This window comes from Atta colombica, unplaced genomic scaffold (genome assembly GCF_001594045.1).
Source record: "Atta colombica isolate Treedump-2 unplaced genomic scaffold, Acol1.0 scaffold224, whole genome shotgun sequence".
Lineage (NCBI taxonomy): Eukaryota > Metazoa > Arthropoda > Insecta > Hymenoptera > Formicidae > Atta > Atta colombica.
In genome coordinates this window covers 1,098,760-1,121,503 of record NW_017259321.1, presented here as the reverse complement: position 1 = coordinate 1,121,503, position 22,744 = coordinate 1,098,760, and the positions used below count along the sequence as shown (strand labels likewise).

General features: G+C 38.0%; 1 protein-coding gene across 1 annotated transcript in view; it reads right to left on the bottom strand.

The window, feature by feature from the left end:
• Positions 1-1,582: 1,582 nt before the first annotated feature.
• Positions 1,583-22,744, bottom strand: part of LOC108687997 (rho GTPase-activating protein 100F) — a 67,978-nt gene continuing 46,816 nt past the window's right edge. The window contains exons 4-22 of the mRNA XM_018194049.1: positions 16,554-16,667; positions 15,419-15,616; positions 14,421-14,579; positions 13,777-14,006; positions 12,682-12,943; positions 11,707-11,718; positions 10,004-10,253; positions 9,376-9,636; positions 8,839-8,997; positions 8,592-8,755; positions 7,604-7,952; positions 7,303-7,521; positions 6,710-7,098; positions 6,364-6,496; positions 6,154-6,273; positions 5,920-6,080; positions 5,604-5,796; positions 5,142-5,401; positions 1,583-1,897 (exon numbers count right to left, since the gene is read on the bottom strand). Coding sequence (XP_018049538.1) covers positions 1,583-1,897; positions 5,142-5,401; positions 5,604-5,796; positions 5,920-6,080; positions 6,154-6,273; positions 6,364-6,496; positions 6,710-7,098; positions 7,303-7,521; positions 7,604-7,952; positions 8,592-8,755; positions 8,839-8,997; positions 9,376-9,636; positions 10,004-10,253; positions 11,707-11,718; positions 12,682-12,943; positions 13,777-14,006; positions 14,421-14,579; positions 15,419-15,616; positions 16,554-16,667 — 3,948 coding nt within the window. The remainder of the gene's footprint in view (positions 1,898-5,141; positions 5,402-5,603; positions 5,797-5,919; positions 6,081-6,153; positions 6,274-6,363; positions 6,497-6,709; positions 7,099-7,302; positions 7,522-7,603; positions 7,953-8,591; positions 8,756-8,838; positions 8,998-9,375; positions 9,637-10,003; positions 10,254-11,706; positions 11,719-12,681; positions 12,944-13,776; positions 14,007-14,420; positions 14,580-15,418; positions 15,617-16,553; positions 16,668-22,744) is intronic.

The following is a 22,744-nucleotide window of genomic DNA, read 5'->3' as shown; positions in this document are numbered from 1 at the left end:
CTTCCCTGCATCACTTCCTCTAACCATCCGTGACCCAATCTCGGACAATTGATCGCCCGGTATTGATACAATAGCCAATTGATTGCCCGATACTATAGCTATACGCAACATGTCCAAACGAATCCGCCTATTGTCGACATAGAAACGCCGCCATGTTCTCGCCCTCCCCTCTTCTCCAACGTATGTATAACATTTTTATGTATATTATGTATATCTAGTTTAGCTGTTTGTTTGTTTATCAGTTTGTTTGTTCATGTATCTTTTTTGTTTCTGTATACGAGAGCTAGCTAATGCTACAAGTAATAGTTTTTTATCAAAAGCACACACGTAATATCGTGACTAGTCTACGTATGTATATATAATATGTATATAGTATATCGCATATAAACTGATTATTATGTATGTCACGTGCGCTCTCTTTGTTGATCGGCTTGCTTAAGTTCTGTGTGTTGTGTGTTTCATGTGGATCGTGTTGAGTTAGTAATGTCGACGATGACGACGCGGAGGGACAACATTCTTTTCTTCTTTTCGTCTTTTTCTTCCCCCTTAGTGGCGCGGAAAAGGGCATCGAAGGCAAGGTATGCGTGATGAATCCATCTGCGATCTAATATCTGCTTCGAGAGACCATTACTTGAAAGGCCATTACGTGTTCTCGGAGAAATTCCTGTGATGGAGAATTGAATGTGCAGTGTTTGAATTATTTGAGTCGCTTTCCCAGCAATGATGTAACATAAATTGTCTTTAATTCCTTATAGTACTTGTCTTCGGTCCAAGTCCTTTCTGGCAGAACGGTATCGGTTCCTGATTCATCTTCCTACGACGAGTAACGATCATAGTATCCACGCCTCTTCGTTTGGTTGCTCGATCATCTTCGTAGCGCTTTCATTTTACGGCTATATTTAATTACATACAGTAATAGTACTTACGTATCGCATTTTATTTCTTACGAAATTTAATTTCGATTAGAAGAGGCGATAAATCCAGACGTAACATTCGAGGGAGAAATTACTATCACTATAGTTATTTCACTTATACGTAGCAGAGCTCCATCATAGTGTAATAACACTCTTTCTCTGACCGAGCTAGATTATATTTCTCTATCCGCCTTTTTCTCTTTTTTTTTTTGCTCTTTTTTCATTTAACTTTAACAACTTTTCCTCGCGAGCAAGCATACCCAACATAATAAACTGGAATCAATCGACTACCGTAACTCTTTGGGGTGCGTAACGAAGATCCTTATGATTCGAATAGCACCGTGCGAGACTTTCGTCCAGATCACTTTAACATGCTCATCCTATCTCGTATTTAGAGCTAAAGTAGAGCTGATCTCAGTCCTGAAAACTCGAGAATATTTATGAAATGACCCTACAAAATTAACAATTTTAATGAAATTAACTAAGTCGCTTTCTGCAAATTCGGTTTATTTTCTGAGCCGGTTCAACTTTCGGCTTATTCTTCTGTCAATACTACACGTACGAATTGATGAAGCAACTCTCAAATTTGTCTGCATTCTTGAGGAATTGTCATCTCCGCGCCTCTCCGTTACTCGCTACGCACACTCGCGCGACGACGTGGGTCACAATTAGTGCGTCTTGGGTATATGCTGATGTCGATCGTCATCGCTAGCTTCGACATCACCCTCGACGCCTTTCTCGCCTTCCTCAGGATGCTGGGGATTACCCTCCTCGGTGTCAACGCTGCTTGTAGGTGTCACCTGCTCGACGCCAACGCCCGTACCGGCGCCGACGCCGCCCGACGTACTCGATGTCGTCGTCGTCGTCGTCGTCGTCTCGTCGCTCTTTTCATATCCCAAACTGCCCAGGAGGCTCTTGTTAATCGGCTCTGGCGAGGCCTCTGACTCCTCGCTGCTAGGTGAACCGGGAGACGAGACTATCACCTGCGCGAACAAAATGTACCCACCGTCAAGGTGTGTCGGTTAGTCGTGCTCGACGCTGGATATGGTTGGAATTCATAAAGATTGATCAGACGTTTCGAACTTTATGATGTAAAAAAAGAAATTAAGAGAAAGGAGAGAGAGCATAAAATTTATATGTATACAAATAAATGTTTACAGTCTGTTTACTATCAAAAGTTAAATAATTAATATAATTTTTTCATCTACTAAAAATAATATATTTTTAAACAATTTCTTGAAATGTTCGAAACATTCGATCACAACTTCATGGACATTGTATATATATTCTCTGGTACGTTATTACGGAAGGACAGTTTCCAACCATAAATAATATAAAACTTGTATATAGGGATCTACACCATCAAAAATTCTTATAAACTGCAATTTACATTTCATTTCTTATACCTTTAAAAAAAAATTGCTTGAATCATATTGCGAATAAAATCTAATATGTTTTCTTCGAAGAAAATTTTTAATACATAGTTCTGCGAAATCGTTTTCAAGTCAGCTTTGCGTAATTTCGCGAATACCAGACAGTCGTAGAAGTAGAATGCAATTGTGAGCATACGCAAAAATATGTGCTGTATCAACGTAGAAAAGTATTTACAAATACTCGACATGTTGGCGACATTTAGATCGTATAAAACGTGATGGCATGAAGGTAGAATGAGAGAGTTACATGAATGATGAATGTTTCTCTGATATCTGAATCGGGCCATGCATGTGACAACGAACTAAAGGCGGATAATGAAAACGATAATAACGATGATACCTGTGCAAGAAGCGGCGTCTCTGTGCTGTCAGCGGTTTGGTAGAGCCGGCAATTTGCGCTTGCTCTGAAGAATACGTGCCCAAACGAAAAAAGATAAAGAAGACAACGTAAATTGTTATTATAATAGGAATGACGTCGAAACTATATACACGAAATAGAAATCATATCCCCAATATATGCTCGTGAGAGGTATAGAAATGACATTGAGACATGCACGAAGGCATTTCGCATAAATATATATGAAATATATGTACATAAACCTGTCAAATTATATATATTTATATCACGTAATATAATGATTAATGACAATAACAATAAATGATAAACACAAACCATTTCGACTAAATATATTTCTCAGAGTAATAAAAGTTATTCTTGACAAAGAAAAAGTTTCTCAAAAATAAATTGTTCTTTTTTAATTAGTTTGTTCTCTAAGGTTTCTCTCCCAGTTTCTCAATTCACGATTAACAATTAACCGAGATCAATATTCATTATTTCTTTCCAATTCTAGAATTGGAAAGAAATGAGAAACAAGTTGAACCTCGGTTAAGAGTTAACTCAGTTGTGGAATTGGACCTAAATATTTTTTGTAAAAATTTCTATTTAATTGAATAAGTTTTCTTAATTATATGATGAATGAATCATTATAGTAATTTATATTGTAATTTTTTTTATTTTGATGTGATTTTTTTTATTCTGATGTAATTACAATTTTTGAAATTATTTTTGAGAATGACTAATTGTTGACAAATGATTGAATTTTATAAATTACATACTCCTCGAAACATGCCGAAACGTTTGCGAGTTCGTGATAAATGGAAGGTTTTTGATCGAAATCTCATCGTGATTGAAAATATGTAAGCAGGGCGAATCAATAATCACTAAATAGCGTAGATTCTATTTGGCAGCGCGTCGCGATTGAGGTTGTCTGCGAAGCGAATAAAAAAGAAATATAATCGATACTTTTGTCTACCATGCTGTTCAACAACATTTCAATATGCATAGGATGTGAGAAGAAGCGAAAATGGAGGAAAACTTACAAAGGACCCAAGTATCTTCCTTCGATTTTGATGAGCTTTGAATGTTTTATAGACAAAAATAAGTGACATATTTTTTTATACGTACCCTAATATGTTTTTAAAAGGTGGAACGCCTCTTCGAAAAAAATCAGTTCTTTTCTCTTCTTATTATTTCAACAATATTCTCGAAGCTAATATTGTCGAAATAATAAGAATGAGAAAAAAATGTTTGAAATTAACCCTGCGTGTGAACCTGCGTTGGTCTTTCAAGAAACAGTTGAAGAAACAAAATTTCAATAATCTAAGTTTTCCTCTGTATTTTGCTACATAAAAAAAGCAATATAATATCTGAGTTTAAAATCGTTTAAAATTTAGAAATGTACAACAAAAAAATTTTTCACAACTGATTTGTTAGGAAAAATATAATACTGACACTATATTTTTCTTAATGAATTAGTTGTAAAAAAATCAACAAAAATTTTTTATTGTTATATTATATAAGTACACCAATATATATTTTTATACTATTATATTTTTATAAATAATCTACATGACGTTAGTGTGTAAAAAAGTAGTTCAAGAGTAGGTACTTTGTAATTACAATTAACAAAACAATTAAAAAAAATTTTTTTCTACAGCTCTATTATCTTTTTCCAATTTTTGTTATGAGAAACCTACAGTTTTTAACACCGGATCCGAACGGCCTTTTTTCAGAAGAGGTTCTCATGGCAAAGATATTCTCGATAGTTTGCCATTGCCTTCCAAATGATTAGCTTTTAATCACAAGATAGTTTTTTTAATGTGTGATTTCTTTTAAATGTGGAAAAAATCGCGTATGTAGGAATCGAATCCGCTCGGAATGTGAAGCTACTCGCGCTACCAGACTAAATATGTATAAAAGAATGTGCTCCTTATTTTCTAGAAAACAACATATTCAAAGCTCATCACAAAATCGGAGAGGAATACTTGAGTCACTAACCTAGTTAGTAATTAGTATATACATTCAAAATATTCATAAATTGGCAAGCGTCTTCTCGATCGATTCTTCTGGTTCCAAAGTTTTGAATTGCTCAAGCAAATTTACGCAAGTATGCAAATTCATGGGAACCAAAAAAATCAATGTAGTTGACCCTAAACAGTATAAAATGCATTACTTACATAAAAGTATTGAGGAGACACACTCTTTCTAATCCATTTAATAAAGATATTATTGGTCACATATATTCTTAAAGTTACTGTGATCTAGTCTACATTTCCTGTATTTTAAATTTTCATAGACAGTTTAAGATAAATGATCTTATAAATATTTGTAATTCAATGAAAAGCATACGTAACGAAAAAAAAGCCGGAGCTTGCTTATTCACTGTTTAGGGTTAACATTCCTTGAACAACAACGATGAATCGTGCGAGAAACGTACAATTATTGGCGACCTACCTGTCGAGGCTTGACCGGTGGTGGAGGACGAATGGAAGGCCCGAGGACTACGGCTACCGTAGTTTGGGGTTGATGATGAAGTGAGGGTGGCTGCTGCCAAGGCAGCCCTGTGCGTCCCAATGTTCCCTGCAGTTGCACATGTTGCTGCAGCTGCTGCTGCACTTGCTGCTGCGCTTGCTGCAGATGCTGCTGACTGCTGCTGCGCTCGACTACTGGCATAACTCGAGGAAGTGTTGAACCGACTGAAGAAGTCTTCCGAACTGTCTGTGAAATTAGCTACTAATTACTCGGTTCTTAGCCAATATTTTTTTTTAATGCACAACAGTAACTAAATCCAAATATAATAGAATAATATTAAATTAAATATATCAATATATATATATCGATATATCATCGATATATCATTAATTTTGCGAAAAAGTATAGTTTTTTACGTAGATTCATGAAGAACGAGTACATTACCTGACTTAACTGGCCAAATCTCCAACAAATACTTAAGCACGGCGATTGGTTGTTGAAAATCTAGTGGAGGTCCGTTTTCTTCCGAGTGTAACATCAATACCGGGCCGAAGCAAACGGCGAGACTTGCCGGTGACATTTTATTGCATTGCGACACTACCATCGCCAAATGATCCAGCAAATAAATCAATGTGCACTATTCAATCAATAACACACGTTATTAAAATCTGGATATGATTGTGAAGCCTCGTTATATTTAATTTCTCTTTTTCTAATTAGAATCAATATGCATTTAAAATAAAATTTTACAGATACATACCCTGTTGACCTTAGGCAAGCAATCTAGTATACTAAACATAAGCTTAGCATTGCCCTGCGGGTCGTCTGGCAAACAGACGGCCAGTGCATCGACCATCATCTGGTAGAGGCACTTCGTGAAGAGAGGTTCTGGAAGTTCTCGTAAATAATCCTTTAGTACACCTGAAAGAAATGATCACGATTACAATCGATCACTTCGCATTTTTCTCTTATGTCTTATTTTATAGTATATTACCAGTAATGACGTTGATGTCCGGCACGTTGTCGGGTGACAAATTTACGGACCGTGCGTTCCTCTCGAAAGCTTCCCTAAGTATCCTCTTCTTAGTCGCCGAACCGCATAGTCTGTATAAACCTATTGTACGAAATAAAACAAGCTTTTGTCATGGATACACATGAACACCTATAATTCAATTTTCTAAATTATTATTTGTTCAATATTTACCGATAATGTCAAGTCCTCTTCTCTCCACCTCTTCGACGCAACGCCATACAATAATCGGAACATTCGGGATTCCCATCGCTAAAGCTGTGGAAACTCCACCGGGAACTCCACCAGTCTTAGTTTCTCGACTTACCTATTTAGTTAGTACAAAAGAAATAGTTATTACATCTTAAGATTTAAATAAGTTATCAAATTAATTATTATAAGAAGATATTAAATCTACACAACTTTGACTAAAAATTAAAGATTATATAATTTTTTTGTTATTAATATTGAGGAGTTTATTAATTTTTTTTGTGATATAATTTGTCATCGTAAAGAAATCATCATAAGAAAGAGAACTTACCACTGTATCCAAATCAACTCCAAAGAGAGGCGCTACCCTCGTAGCTAAGGATATGACCGGCAAACCCCTTCGACGAAAAGTTTGTTGGGCGTCAGTGTATCGCAATTTTAAATAAATCGTGCCACGTGGCTCGACCTTGACGGCCAGCTGATGTTCTGGCGATTCCTTTAGTAGACTCGCCAAATGCACTGATCCCTTGTAACAGAGTTTGTGCCTGTACTGTGGGTCCCAAGAATAAACGAGTAGATCCAGCTGTCGATTGCCTACGAGATCCAGCTCGAAGGTTTCGTCCCAGTCAAACATCAAATCACCGGTTCGCACTACCGTGCGCGCTTTATGCACCCTGTCACACTCCAGTACGCAGTACAAGTCTCTTAAGCCGCAACTAGCTGTAGTTTTATATTTAATCAATATAATTATAAAACAAAATTATTCCATAGAGCGTAACATAAAATTTTTATATTTGAGATTGACAATTGTAACATTACTGAAATTAGAATGGGACAAGTGTAGAAACGTATGATAATTATTTTATTGACATTTGCTAATCTCAAACGACATACAAGCACATAGATTATTTTCAGCTAACGCACCTAAATTCGGCTGGCCTGAGGGAGTGGAAGGTGTAGTAGCGGCCGATGAGGTCGTAGTCGATCGGAGACCGCGCCCCGCTAAAAGATGAACTGATAACAATCCGCTGACTCCACTTGCCAAATCACCGCCAGTTGTCTCTCCGAGCGAGCTCAAAATCGAACTCGTCGAACTCGGAGTGCCCACAGTCGGTGGCTTCTCTATTTTATATTTGAGGAATTCTGTGAAATGAAATGACCTTTCAATACTCCCAATTTTACGAAATGAGGCGGTAGACAGATACGCGATAGACTGTCTAATCACCCGCAGGATTAATATCTAGTAGTATTTGACCCTGAGTTCTGGTAGGCGTTGGGGTAGGTATGCTCCTCGTTGACTCCAAATCCAACAGGTTCCTGATCCTTCTGACTGATGTCGCCCGTTGGCTTGCGGAACTTGTTAGTGAAGCTTTCTGGGCTGCCAGCGATGTGCGCGCGTTTGAAGCCACCGAGGCTGGCCTCGGATTCGTTGTACCGCGATGGCATGTCGAGCTAATCGCCGTTGACGCTCTCAGATTCGCAAGATTGACCTGTTGAGCCGAAGCTGATCTCGTCGACAAGCGATCAAGCGTAGTCGAGAGCGGCCTGTATGCACCGTAACTGCCGTAGTCACCCTTCATTAACCAATGAGAAATACAGAGTACTTATTAACATGTATTCATAGCTTTTCTGCTTTAGTTAGTATTATTAAATTCAAAATTGAACTACAAATTAAATGAGAATCTGTCAAAATAGTAATAATTAACCTACATCTAAATTCGAAAAATCTGAATGCTAATTAAGTAGATAAATTTATTTTTTGATTGTCTTTTAGATTATTAATTTATTTTTATCCTTTTGTTTGATTTTTATCTAATTGTAAACTATTTATCGAATTTTAATCAATACTGCTTAATTAAACAAATATTTAAAGAATTATAAATAAAGCTAATGATGACATTGAGAAAAAATTAAAAATTTATATGCAAATACATTTTGCATTTCTCTCTCTCTCTCTCTCTCTCTCTCTCTCTCTCTTTCTCTTTCTCTCTCTCCCTCTCCCTCTCTCTGACTCTCTCATTATTTTTTATTCATTTTTATCTTAAAAAGTTGATTTTGAATTTATTCGAGTAAACCAATATACGTAATAATAAATTATCAGGAAGAGGAAGGCAAAATCTATTCTGTAGTTATTCGTGGCGATAACAAAATTAGCAAATCCGATCGATTGTCAGAGCTCTGAGTTTACTGTTCCTAGCTTATTTCACATTTACCTGATTGACGGCTGCATGAATATTCTCGGCGCTGTATGTATAACGGGGTGGTCTACTTGTAGTCGCCCTGATCTGCTCGTACAGAGCACTGGTACTTGGCGTGCGGCTCAGCCAGGCGCGGTACTCGTCCGACGTGAATACACTCGGTGAGGACGGTATCCTGCCTGTTTATCGGCATGGTCAGTTCGCGTAAAGTACAGTTTCACCAATTGCATGCCGGTTATTGTTTCGATTATCTGACGCTTACCCCTGTCACGTCTGATGGAAGGTAATTCCGGAGCTGATAATGCACCGTCGCTGTCTTCTTGATCGATCAGGCCCGACGCGACCGTGCTGAGGCCCGATCTGAGACCAGGCTGCTGGGGCAACGTTCGACCGCTTCGTGGTAATGAATTTGATCTTAAACCTACGAAGAAATCTTCTGACTTAAAAAGAAATGAATTCTACTGGAGATTTCGAATATACCTTAAAGCTGTTATAATTCTCTGTTATTCATGTGAATTTGTACAAAGTTTATTAATAAGTTTATATAGTTCTCTGAATGTTCCAATTCAATGATTATAATTAACAAACTCTATTTCCAAAATCTATATAAGATAAATCTATATAAAATCTATATAAGAAATTCTAATTATAACTCGATAGACTTATAAGTCGAAGAACTAAACGCTTACTATTTGACCTCATGAAAATTGATCCGTAGAAAGGTTATTTATCGCGATTAAGTCTAAATAACTTCGAAAGCGCGAATATAATTCAATCTCGATAAATTGTTCCAACCCACCTGAGGAACTCTGACCGATTTGTGACCTCGATAGGGTAGCTAAATGTGACACGGCGCTGCTTTGAGATGGATTGTTCATATTGTGCCTATAATAGTAATATGCTGATTTCGGCGAACTGGAACACGTAGCCTCGGTGTCAGAGGCATAGTCTAATGATGGTCGATGCCGCCTTGTCAAGGTGCCGAATTGTCCTTGCCTCTGCGCGGCGGATGTAACATCAGTCTGTCCGTACCTTGGATTATAACGCAATGCTGATGTTCCTAATAACAACACATTGTTAATTATTAGAATATAGTAAATGCATCTATTATCAAATATCAACTTCACGTTTTAATTTATTTTGATTTATAAATTTTCCAATTCTTTCGATATATGATCTCATATTTCTTAGATTTTCTATAAATTACATTGTTATTACAATAATAAGTTAAAAAAATAAATAAATTATGAACATGTATTCTATATAGAATATTTGAGAACGATGTAATTCTTATTGAAGAAAATTTCCGTGTACACATAGATCTGGGAAGATAGTGAAAGGGAGAAGATAGGAGGGAGAGAGAGAGAGAGAGAGAGAGAGAGAAGCAGAGAGTGGATACTTCGATGATAAGTAAATTCATTACGGACCTGATTTCAAGCTAGATCTAAGAAGGGTATGTCGCGCCGGCGTCGTGATGCTCGTGTAATCGACTCGGGGTAGGTGCTGGTCGGAACCACTCCTCGGCATGATCCTTCCGCTTCCGGTGTGCTGACCGTAGCCGTAATGGGTCGACTGCGTGGTTTGGCCCGACAATCTGCCACCGACTGATTGCATTCCACCACTCGACATACGTCGGCCGTTTGAGGGCATCATGGGCCCCGTGTAGAAAGGGTGTACCTAATCGCATGATCGCACGAACTCTTTGAGTACACTTCATAGATGTTTACTGAGACAGTTCCTTAGATAGATTTTCTTAAAGTTGCTAATCGCCGTGACTCTCGCAAACATCCCTTTCTTTCTTTGTCTTTAATTGTAATTTATTGTCAATAATTGTAAATTTTTATAAATTATATACTTTTGGGATTTAAATTCTTCAGAAAGTCAAAGGCAATTACAACGATAATGTCTCATCTTCTATGATCGATCGATCACCTTTTGTTAGTGATGTATGTTTGATAATATGATTTGTGTGATAAAAAAATAGATAAAAAATAGATTAATACATAAAAATTCAACATTTTAGGAGAAATGTGAATTTTATAAGAAAAATGTGAATCTATGTATTACATATAGATATAAATTTTTTAACAATATTATAAGCGTTAATTAAAATTTTTAAGTGCAGTCTTTGATAAATTATTAAAATTTATAACAACTTTGTAGAATAATGCTGAGTAAAGTGCTGGCAATCGATAATCGATCGAACGCGATAACGCTAGCCACGACAATGATTAACGTTATCCAGAACACAGGCAATTCACAAAACGCAATCGAAAGAATAAACGGACAGCAAGCTTGCAACAAGGAACATAAAGTTAGGGTTCACGTCGCAAACAGCGGCAGGTGTACGCGACTTCTACGGTTTAAGAACGCACATAAATATCCGTTAATTCGTGTTACGCTTTTTCTAGGCAGAACTCGTTAAACGAATGCACTGGTGCACCGTCGAGAATACGGCTAAACATTTCACTCATTTGCCATTAAACACCCTCTGCAATCGTTTCGTTAATTCTTAAATACACATCTTATAACCGAATGATTTATTCTACCGCGAGATACAAGACTTTTTTTGATTAATTCTTTATTAATACTCGTATCAAAATGTTCAACCTCAAACAATTTTTATGATAATAATAAAAGAAACAATTTAATTAATTATATTTAATATATTTGATAATTATATTAATAAATTGTTATTATATATATTATTTCTCTCTCTCTCTCTCTCTCTCTCTCTCTCTCTCTCTCTATTTCGTGATTTCTTTGATTACTTATTGAAGAAAAAGAGATATATAATTGCTTATTTTTTTTTTATTATGTATTGACAAAATGTATATTTAATCATCCACATTTTTCATCTATTTTACGATCTCAATTTTTTCAAAACTCGTACATTTCAGCAAAGAATGGAAGAATTTATGTTAAAGTTTTTAAGAAGTGAGAATTTAACAAAGATTGAAATTAAAAATGCCTTGTGTGGGCGGATGCACTCGCGCATTCGTTCGTCGCCAAGTATATACATGAGAGGAAGGGAGAATATATTTATATACTTGTCCATTAGAGGCATTATACAGAAAATTGCAGTCATACACAAGTCTAGATATCAAGATAGAGTTTGTGTTATCTTTACCTTTGTAAAATCCTGGTTAATTTCAATGTAGCATTCATTCATAGAACCGATTAGTCATTTGAAACACGTAATCGATACGCGAGCCGATCGGCGACGCTCCGCGTCGTTCGGAAATGCATTCGTTGAAATTGTCGAGACATTAGTTTTCTCGACATTTATTCTCGCGTATTTGTCTTCGAGATAGAAATCCGATACACGGAACGAATGTACAAAGAGTCAATATTTTATACGAACGGCATTTTCATTGTCGCGAGATATGCGATTCTGATATTTTTTAAATTTCCTTGCTTTTAGAAGTTACTTTGCGAATTGTTCTTCTTAATTCCGATAATCCGAATGACACGGAGATCGCGACAGCAAGTGTCCCGAGACATTGCCACGAGTTCACCACTTTCTTTCAGTAAAATAGCGTTCATTGGAGACAGTGAAGGGCAAACGAGTATCGAATTGGTGCAGATAGGTATGAAATGGTGCTCGATCCACATCGTCTAGAACATCTATGCGTGAACTACATCGGATCGAGATTCATAAGTGACATCTATTTCGAAAATATCGAAATAAATTAGTGTTGTAAAGAATAATGTAATCACCATTCTGTGATAATTAAAATAAAATAATGTTTTAATATCATAAATAATAAAAATATATACATTGGTGGAAAATTATTATTTTATTAAAATTAGAAATGAATAAAGAAAAATGAATATTATTTGTTTTTTTATATATTTGTAAACAAATATTTATATTATATTATATATATTGTATTATATATATTGTATTATACTTATTAAACTATTGATCAATTAATTCAATTTGATTCAATTAAATATTAAAATTAAAAAATCCTTTCTTTAATTTGAAACAGAAAATTTTATTAGAAAAATTGTTCTTTAAACGATATTTTCTGTCATTTTGATGGATCTCGATCCGCAGGATTTCCGTATTTCGACGCGTGAAATATCACGCGATACTTACTTTCTCAGCCAAGCTCTCTAACGTCTTCGGATACCCGCGCTCGTATGGTTGAAAATGTTGCGTTGCTGAAGGTTTCGGCTGGTGCGTGATAACCGGTGGCGGCGGTGGTTGATAGGACCAGTGACCCTCTGGCCGTGAATTATAGTACAGATCACCGTTGCTTGAACCGAGATCCTGGCTCGATCCCAAACCTGTGAGACCGAGTCTTGATCGCGACGGCAACATTTCACGTCCGTCGCCTCGTCTACGACTACTGCCATCCCTACACATGAAACATCATGTGTTATTCGAAATTGTTAATGGCAGAACTTATTGTCCTAACTAATTTAAAAAAAAAGATATACATGAAGAAAAAACGTTGAGTAATTTTTAACTTACAACTATTAGTAAAAATATTCTGGCTACTTTTGCCGAACTTATGACAAATTTTACTTGTCTGGAAATAAAAATATTGAAGATGTAAGGTAAAAAGTAAATTGCAATTATGATTAATCCATTCAAATGATTTTTTACTTACAGTAAATCATACTATTCTCAAGACTTTATACACTCATATTTTTTTATTATTATTTATCGCGTAGTAAAGTAAATTTTGTCAGCGCTAAGGTAAAAAATACTTATTGATTGAGGTAAAAAACACTTATTGATAAAATAAATTCTACTGAGACGTATCATAATTTATAAATTTACTTTATAAAATGTAAAAAATATCTTACAGTGGTGTATGACGATTACTCATTTACCAAAAAAATTAAGTAAATTTTAAGTGAGCACGTGTTCCTATATGGACTTGCCTATTCCGTAAAATTTAATTTTAATTATTACATTTTTCTCCGCGTAGAAAAGATTTAAATCGATATCAAATATCAGTACTAATATAGTATTACTATAATTGGAAGATTATTCTTCATAAAATATCGGCTTTTTTATTAACAGTCACTTTATTGTTTTAACAAGCTTCTGTAGGGAAGAAAGATAAAAAGATTTGACGTCAGCAGTAAAGCCATCTACAAGTATCTTGAAATAATAAATTTGCGAGATGTCTTTTGATTATTAATTCAAGGAATAGATATAGATATCAATTTGAGATAGTACCTGACATGATTACTTGTCGTGTGGTCACTCTCATCTTCATTCAATTCCCTTTTGATGACTACTACGGGCGGTGCCTTGTGCTCAGTCTGGCGGCTGTGCGAAACAGGTTGATGTGGGCCGTGTCTTGTGGCCAGGACGAGTCGCCTCGGTATCGACATGATGATCACAACGTCGTCCAGGCTCATGTGCGTCACATCGACCAGATTCACCGCCAGGATCTCATCGCCCACCTGCACGTGCGAATGCATAGTGACTGATAGCTGATATAAAGACGAGCAACGATATCGCGGAGAATGAAAGGATAAATATCCCTTCCAAATATACAAGATTGATCGATGCCCGAGACCCGTGAAATGTCAAGGTGTAAGAGGATAAATTTAATTCGGCGCATTCTCGCGGCCCCCGCTATCGCATCCTTCTCTCTTTCTTTTTCTCGAAATAGATTCTCCATCCTAAATGGCTCCGAGCTCGTTCCGAGCACTAGCAGCAATTAAGTTCTCGCTTGGCAAAAAGAAGACGAAGGGACGATTCACGGATGTGTCTCGATTTTACCGCTCGCCTCGCTTTCTCCATCGCGTCGGTTTCTCACTGTCGTCGTCCCGGTGACAGCGGGTGAATTCGCAGGGCAGAGCGAAGATATTCACCTTCAAGCAGCCGCTGTTGTACACGGCGGTCTCCAGAGCTATCCTAGAGATAAAGACCCCGTCGTTTCTGTCGACGCCGTTGCCCTCGCGTATGTAGAGGCCGAGGGTCTGTCCCGGTCGTTTGATTATCTCGACGAAGTGGATGGGGTGCTTAGGATCCTGAAACGAAGATCGCCGGTGAACTTTCTTAATTCGTGCCGTCGAAATATTTCACAGCGTTCACGCGCGCGCCTCGGGTGAAATTACGCTGCGCAAAATTACTTCGTTGTCGTGAAAATAATTTTCTCCCTGGCCCGAGTGGTATAAATACGACCGCCATGCAAGCAAACTGTTACATTTTGTTCGCCTAATTCCATGAGGAGGCCAAGGCGAGTTAAATTATAGTGAATATTATCTCTAAATATTTGCTCGATAATTTGACAATAACATAAATACATTATCAACTTCTATATAATCATTGATAAACGTAATAAAGAATTATTTTTTATTTATTAAATTAAAAGACAGATGAGTGAAGAAGTATTACCATATTTAGTCAATGCCTAACAATAGTTTTATACGAATTTTTACAATAAAGTGAAAGATTGCGTGAATTTTTATATTTAAGTAAAAAAACTTGAACAGTCTGTGTAAATTTAATTTAAATTTCGAGTTTATTATGCGTCTTATTTTATATCTTATATTTTTTTAAACAAATTTCTAAAACTATGTATATATTCATATAATAAATATTCGTGCATTTTCATATATTCCGACTAGTGATAGAGCGAGAAACGATAAAATATCTCAAGTCTTCCAAAACTATTTTATAATTGAATTGTAATCATATATTAGAAAGAGGAGAGAGATGAATAGATAGTATACGATAAACAGGGAATTAATATATTGCTGATTGTAATGAAAGAATTGCGCGTAGTACTAATTTATGATAAGATATTACGTTCAAATGCAAATGAATCACAATCTGTCAGAAACAGACAGACTCATCGATAACGTACCTGCATAGCAATAAATTTTTTCGCCGCCTCGGAAGCCTGTCTACCCATTTGCCGAGGCTCAATGACACGCACGACCATCTCGCCTCTCCGCTCAACAGCTTCGAGGGCCGCCGCTGTCGATGCGTCATGATCGTTTTCGACAGTCTCGATCTGCTTGAAGATCTCTGTACTGATCCCGCTCACCTGCAACGGTAGATTCTTCCGTTTCAAAGAAGCGTAGCGATGTTTTATCGTCATTTTTGTGTGGACCGATGAATTTGTCTCGACGCAAAACAATGTTATTATTTATTAAATTATTTCTATCGTGCAAATATTTAAACAATATATAAATATATAATACATTGATCTCTCATATAAATAATAAATACACAGAAAAAAACGATGTTATATCAACAACATTATTTCAATTGAAAATGATTTTGTTAATACAATAACAATATTAATGAAACAAATATGTTATGTTGTTGTTTTAATAAAATTTTATTTATTTCATTAATACTGTTATTGTGAATCAACAAGATTATTTTCAATTAAAATAATGCCGTTGATATAATATCATTTTTTCAGTGTAGAGAAATGTAAAAACTAAAATATAAGCTACGTTATTCACACTGTGAGTACTAAAAATCTATACGTATACATAACGTGAACTATAGAATTTCAATACTCACAATAAATTACGGAATGCAATCCTAATTTCATTAATGTAAAATTTTAATATAATGAGATCTTTTTATTTCCTAAAAACGAGTTTATGTACACCTAAAAATAAATCTTTGGCTACCTTTTTCCTTACTAATAGTCCTTCCTTATTAATATTATTCTGACAAGACATCGCTATTATATTTTATCCTCATTTTGCTTGTTTTAAAGATGTTGCAAAGATTGAGAATGGAATGATTTAAATTTGGCATGTTTAATATAATAGCGATCAGATTACATGAACAATACGTGGCGACTAAAGCACACGCCAATACGTTTCTGCCAGTCGTCGAGACAGCTTCACGAGCAACACAATAGGGTCCCGGGTGTCGGAATCCATCGTCATGCTGTCCGGCAATTGAAGTTTGTCGACACAACGAGCTCTAAATTCGTCCATTGTGTCGGCAACGAGTTAATGAAGTGTCGTCACTACCTTCCTGAAGTCTCCTTGAATGACCATGGGGGGTGGTTCCTTGGGGCGCAACTGGTTGGCAGGTGCCTGCCTCCCAGGACTTGCGCTTATGTCTGTCACTTCCCCCCGGCCCTCCTACAAAACAATAACTGATTATTTTCGCTGTTCAGCTGACTCTAAAGTGTTAAAGTTATATAATTGATTATTACGAAATGAGACGACAAATAAAAAAATGACATATACCTTCCGCATTGTCGAAATATAACGCGATATGCAATATCGAGAAAATTTGAATGTCCAAGTGGTATCCCTTCAAAGAGGATTAGTCAGAGTCTAGATCAATGATAACCACAGCAACCAAACTACATACGTCACAGGTCAGCTACACATGTCACATACTCTATTGGCAATTACATAACTTGGCTATCTCACATTTTACATCATATAGGACACAATGATTTAGAAGATTGAGTGATTATGATGATAGTTAAAACCGATAATAGATTTATGTTAAGTAGGGATATCAATTATTTAAGTATCTTGTTTTGCAAATTGAATACTTTTAATTAAAGGATTATTTAAGTAATTAAAAAAATTTTATCTTATTAATTTTATCTTATTAATATTACTTAAATTGAAGATATTTTATGCAAGCGAATTCACAAGCTTATAAAAGAAAGTAAAGCTTCTAATTTCTCTCAAAGACGTAGAAATATTGCGAGCATGAGTAGTATAGTGTCCTAAAGTAAATATTTTTGCAATCGCTGAATATAATCAAAATGCAGATAATGGATATTTTTCATAAATATTTTCAACAAATTCTGTTAGCGAATTTTGTAATAATTTCTATCCACTGTATTAAGAAGAAATTATTTTCAGGAACAAAAAATTCAAGTTAATCATTAATTATTAATATCGATAAGATCGATAAGATTTCCATTATATGCATCTAATAAAAGCAAGTGACAAAAATCGTACACATTTAAACTTCTGCTTTTACTGGAATATCTCATGATCTCAATTAACTCAATTATGAGGGCCGTAATAAAGTGACCAAATATGAGGACCGAATATCCGGGAAGGTGAACTAGAATCTAGAATAACACTTTTTCATTCGAGACAAATGCGATGTAAATGTAAAGCTCCATCATGATCCTTTTAAGAGTAAGAGGGGGTTCCTAACGAAGCACGCGGCGTCTCGCGGAAACTCATCAATCTGTCACTTCGACAACGCACAAGCACCAACCATAAATCCCCGAGCTCGTTGACCGTGATTTCAGTCGGATTCGTATCTCACTGAGACTATCGAGAAAAACGCACGAGCTTATCGAGTCACGCGTTTCGAACGAGCTCATCCACCTGTCACGCTAACGTCACGAACATCACCGTAAATCCTCTCGCGTCCACTCGTTAATTGCAATGCCAGGAAATACGGGTGAGGTTATTCGTATAAGAACTAACAATAAGATTTTTGCTGTAAAATAGATCGCGAGCTTATTCCACCTGCCAGCTTAATAATCATTTGCAACGTCGATGAAAAGAAGTAGCACAAAAGGTGAACCGTGGGAAAAACGCACCCCGCGGAGGCATGTGACCGGAACGAGCCACGCGGCGGTGCCGCACATCCGGTCGCAGAGCGACAGCAGGGACATCCACGCTGCCGCAGCCGATTTGCAGCCTCTTTCGCTCGCCGACGGCGGTGGCGGCTCTTGGAGCTCCTTGCCACCCTTCCTGCCGGTAGCCCACCACCCCCGTGCTCCGTCCGTCTTCTCTTTACGTCTCTCGGTCTCACCCGTCTGCCGGGTGAACGCCGCCGCGCGTGTCGCGCTACCCCTTCGCGGCGGTCCCATACGTGCCCCGAGTTGTCCTCGACCAGAGCACCGTTCAACAAGAACGCCGGCCAGTCTTCCTCTCTTATGACCTGTCTCTCTCTCGAGTGCAGATCGCCAGTTCCTTCTCGGTTTCACGTGACCGGTGAATGGTGCGAAAGGGCGCGCGTAGGACGGTTAGGTAGGTGTCCGATGAGGGAATGAGTGCGACAGAGTGAGAGAATGATAAATAGACAAACGGAGAATGAGGAAACGAGAATGAATGAGAGAGAGAGAAAGAGAGAGAGAAAACGCATGGATTACCTTGCGGAAGAAGAAGCACCCCGTGTTACCCCTGTCGCACATCCTCGCCTACCCCATGGCGGCTAATATGGCGGGAAGCGGCGCTCAGGAGCGAGTACGAGTGTCGGCGGTACAAGTAAGGGGTAAAAGGCGCGCGTGCGCCATCGCCGGAGGGTTACCGTGTCGCCGTACGCGGAGGAGTAGTATGAGTGAGTATCGATCGGGCGTGACGTCACCCCACCCCCTCCCTCTACGTGCCTTTCCCCTGTCCCCTCCGCTCTCTTTCCTCTTCAACTCATACTCTATCTCCGCACTCCTCACTCGTCTGTCCCTCTTTCTTTACCCTTTTTTGCCTCCTTCCTACGCGCTCGAGCACTCCTACTACCTCGCAACGTACCTCCAACTCCAACGTGGCGCTCCTCCACTGTCCTCAACCCCTTCGCCCTCCCACTCTTCCTGCGTGCCCACTCGATTTCTCTCTGTCGCACTCGCCGCTTCTTTCCACGTCATCCTCTTCTCTCATTATCCTGAACCTTCCTGTCTACCTTGTCCTTCTGGACCTCTATCTTCACCTCTTTCCTCTCATCGTCCTACCTCCGAGAACGGCACTTCCTGACTCTTCGTTATTCGCGGTTTCTCCCATCCCCCTTTCCTATAATATTTCCGTAGTATTTTGGCAATCTCGTTCACACCTTTTTGCTCAGACTGAATTACGCGCGATCATCCCTTACCAACTTATCTCGTCCCGTTTTTCCTCTTAGAATACTCTTTGGAGCGATCAGAATCGTCAACCGTTCGTGTAGTTCTACTGCGTTTAAGCCTCTTTTCTCTCTCCTCCTCTCCATCCATGTTATTTCCATTCATGTTATTTATTTTCGCGTTTTTCTTCTCGCATTTTTCTTAACTGTACGCGCAAATCGTCGCAAAATGTCTTTGTGTCTCTTAAGCCTTAAGCGGCGCTTTTCATGCTTCTCTCGCCTCGCGCATGTCTTCCTATTCTTTTCTATTTTTTTCTTCGCGATGTGCTCTCGTACCCTCTCCTTCGCTCGCTCTTCCCTTTCCCCAGGAACTTTTCTTTTCTCGCCCGCGCGATCGCGGCTCCCCTCAATTGGATTTTCCCCATTTCGTTTACTTCTTATTACATTCGCTGCCACTCCACTTACGGGTGTCAGCGGTCGCGCGAATTCTCTCCTTCGACCTTTCACCTCACACGACAGCGGCAACCTTGCGTTCGCACTTTTTTTTCGAACGACGGATTTTTGCGATCCGTGAGAATGGATTTCTTTCTGATCCGTACTCGCATTCGCGTTCACCTTCCATGCATCAAAGTGTCGTCTCGGTCGTTCGATTTCTTCTACGATAATGTCCCGAGTTATTTCCGCTTGTATCTCTCTACCCTCTTTTCTCCTAGTTTTATCGTCGTTCCTTACTTGTATTTCCACACGATATCAGTTGGCACATCACATATTCTCGTATCATTTCACGTGTCATCCCGTGCGTTTCCCGAGTAATCTCTTTCCCTCCTTCCTCTCCTTTAAACATGCTTTCGCCCTTTTTGCGTTTCACCCCGTGCATCTTCTATACGCTCGATATACAGAGTATTTACTTTTTCTCGAGGTTCTTCACCCCTCCATCACGTCTGTTCTCGAGTCGGCTACTACTTCCCCATCGCGCCCAACTTCTTGCTCCACATATGACGGCGGTACGCAACTCCATTACAGACAGCAGCTGCGACTTGAAGCCAGCGAGACTTGGCCCCCGGAGCGATAAATAAGCCCGGGGAAGGGAACAAACGCGAGAAATGCCGGTAATGCACTTTTCGAAGTAGTCTATATCATCATCCTCCCGTTGACATAATGCGAGCCTTCCTCCAAGCCGGAGGGGCATCTCTTCGTAGAATGTGAAGCGACATTGAACGAGAAGAAATCGCTGGTATTCAATATACAATACTATTTTCATTCAACAGCAATGCTTATAAATACTATTTCTTTTTTCGCGAAAAAGTATGAAAAATGAATATAGGAAGCAATTCAAAACATAGAAAAGCAATAAATACGAGAAATAGCCGACAAAAAAATTTTTTATGTGAAACTTTCTTTGATATTAATTGCTTTATGTTACCTCATCTTTTGAAAGAATGAAAAACCAATGTAATAACGATGTCACTTTTAGTAAAATAATTCCATGTCGGAAACATCAAAGGTTATAAACTGAAAATTGATCTCGTTGAAACTTCGTGGACAATAGTCAGTGATAAAATCCGCAAACGAGAAACCATTCCGAAAGGTATAAAGATCTCCTATGAAATAAAACTAATCTCGCCAATATAATTCGTCAATTTCCGGAGGATGTATTAGTGGTCATTACTATAATCTGGGTTGCGGCGATCTTCGAACATCCGCTTCGAAAATCACGATCTCTCGTCGGAACGGTTGCTCTTCTTCTCCTCCTGTTCCACTATCCTTGTCCAGCCACCCTCGCCCGTCGCTATTTCACCGACGTATCCAGTGACCTACGTGGATGCCCATCGCGATGATTTACGAGGTAGAGGAACGAACGGTCGACCGGATTCTTCCCCATCAAACGCGCGAGGAGTACGGCGCTGAGCGTAATGGACGGTGATGACAATATAGCAGTGGTAGTAATAGTAGTAACGTGTTGTAACGCGCGGACATCGGGGAATGTTGTAATGGCGTATGCATGGTATATTAATGCCGCGCTCTACGCACACTTTCCGCCTCCAATTTAATACGCAACGCTTTTTCCATCAGTACTCTCATCCTCTCTCTCTCTCTCTCTCTCTCTCTCTCTCGTCTCTCCTCTTTTTCTCTCTTGGTGCACTTGCCTACATTATAAATGGTTGGAAACTCTCTTAACGATGTGCCGGATTCCTAATGCGAGGAAAAATTGATTTCTTTATACGGCAAATTCCCTACTTACACGCGTCGTCGCATAGTCGTCCGTTACTACTTAAACCCTTACGGGAAGAAATTATAAATCTTATTTAAAAGAAACAGCGGCATTTTCTTAATTGTGCTAATATTATCTGTCACGATATTTATTGTAAAAAATTATACGATTTTTATTGGCAAAAATTTCCACGATTTTTGTAGATATCACACTGAGAAAAAAATATATCTTAAATTTCAATAAATATTTATTTGAATAGTACCAACTAAATATTTATTAAATATAAAAATTTATGTATTTGATACAAAAAACATTAATTTGATTTAACAATCACTTCTTTTTATTAAGTAAATATTTGTTTATTGTAAGTAAATGTTTAGTTGGCAGTATTCAAATAAATATTTATTTAAATTTAGTCTATTTTTTTCTCAGTGCATGAATATTACTGCACATAATTTTATTAAGATTCCGTTTTTTGATATCGCATTTAGATCAAACTTAATTTTAAGTCCGAATTACTACATAACAGTACTACGTAACAGTAACGTTATTCGTATCGTATCGTAGTAATCGATCTTATCTCGCTAGCGCAAAATTAAATCACGTCTTTCCATTCTGCCTAGTTCACGCTTTCGTGATAACGGAGGTAGGACGATGAATAATGGCCAAATGGTCATCATTCATCGGCCTTGCCCTATTACGTCGTCTCTTAATATCCCGCCAAATATAATTGTAAACACTGATGTCGCGGCCTACCGAACATTCCCGCAAATTTACGTCGTCCTATATACGGGAACGCAAGTCGGTGGTAATCTGCACCGCGGAAGGGTTGCTTGAATTTAATGTTTCCCGACCTATGCGCAATCCTGAACGTGCGCGCCAAACTCTCGTATTGTCGAGTTACTCGTTGGCAAAGTGGCAGCATGGATATTGTGCAACTTTTGACAACGGGTACTAAATTCGTGCTCCGTTTTCGTGTCTCGCGTTACCACTATGGGATAGAAAGTTCGGACGTGAGTTTTATGCATCTACAGAGTGCATTTATAGTGTTGGAGATTCTTACTTCCGATGCAAATCGAAACACACGTATGTGGAAAATACATCAATGTATCTTCAATGCGAAGTATGAGAAAAACCGTAATCGAGAAATCTATTTGAAAACTGCAGCACTTTCCGCGCAATTCTCAAATA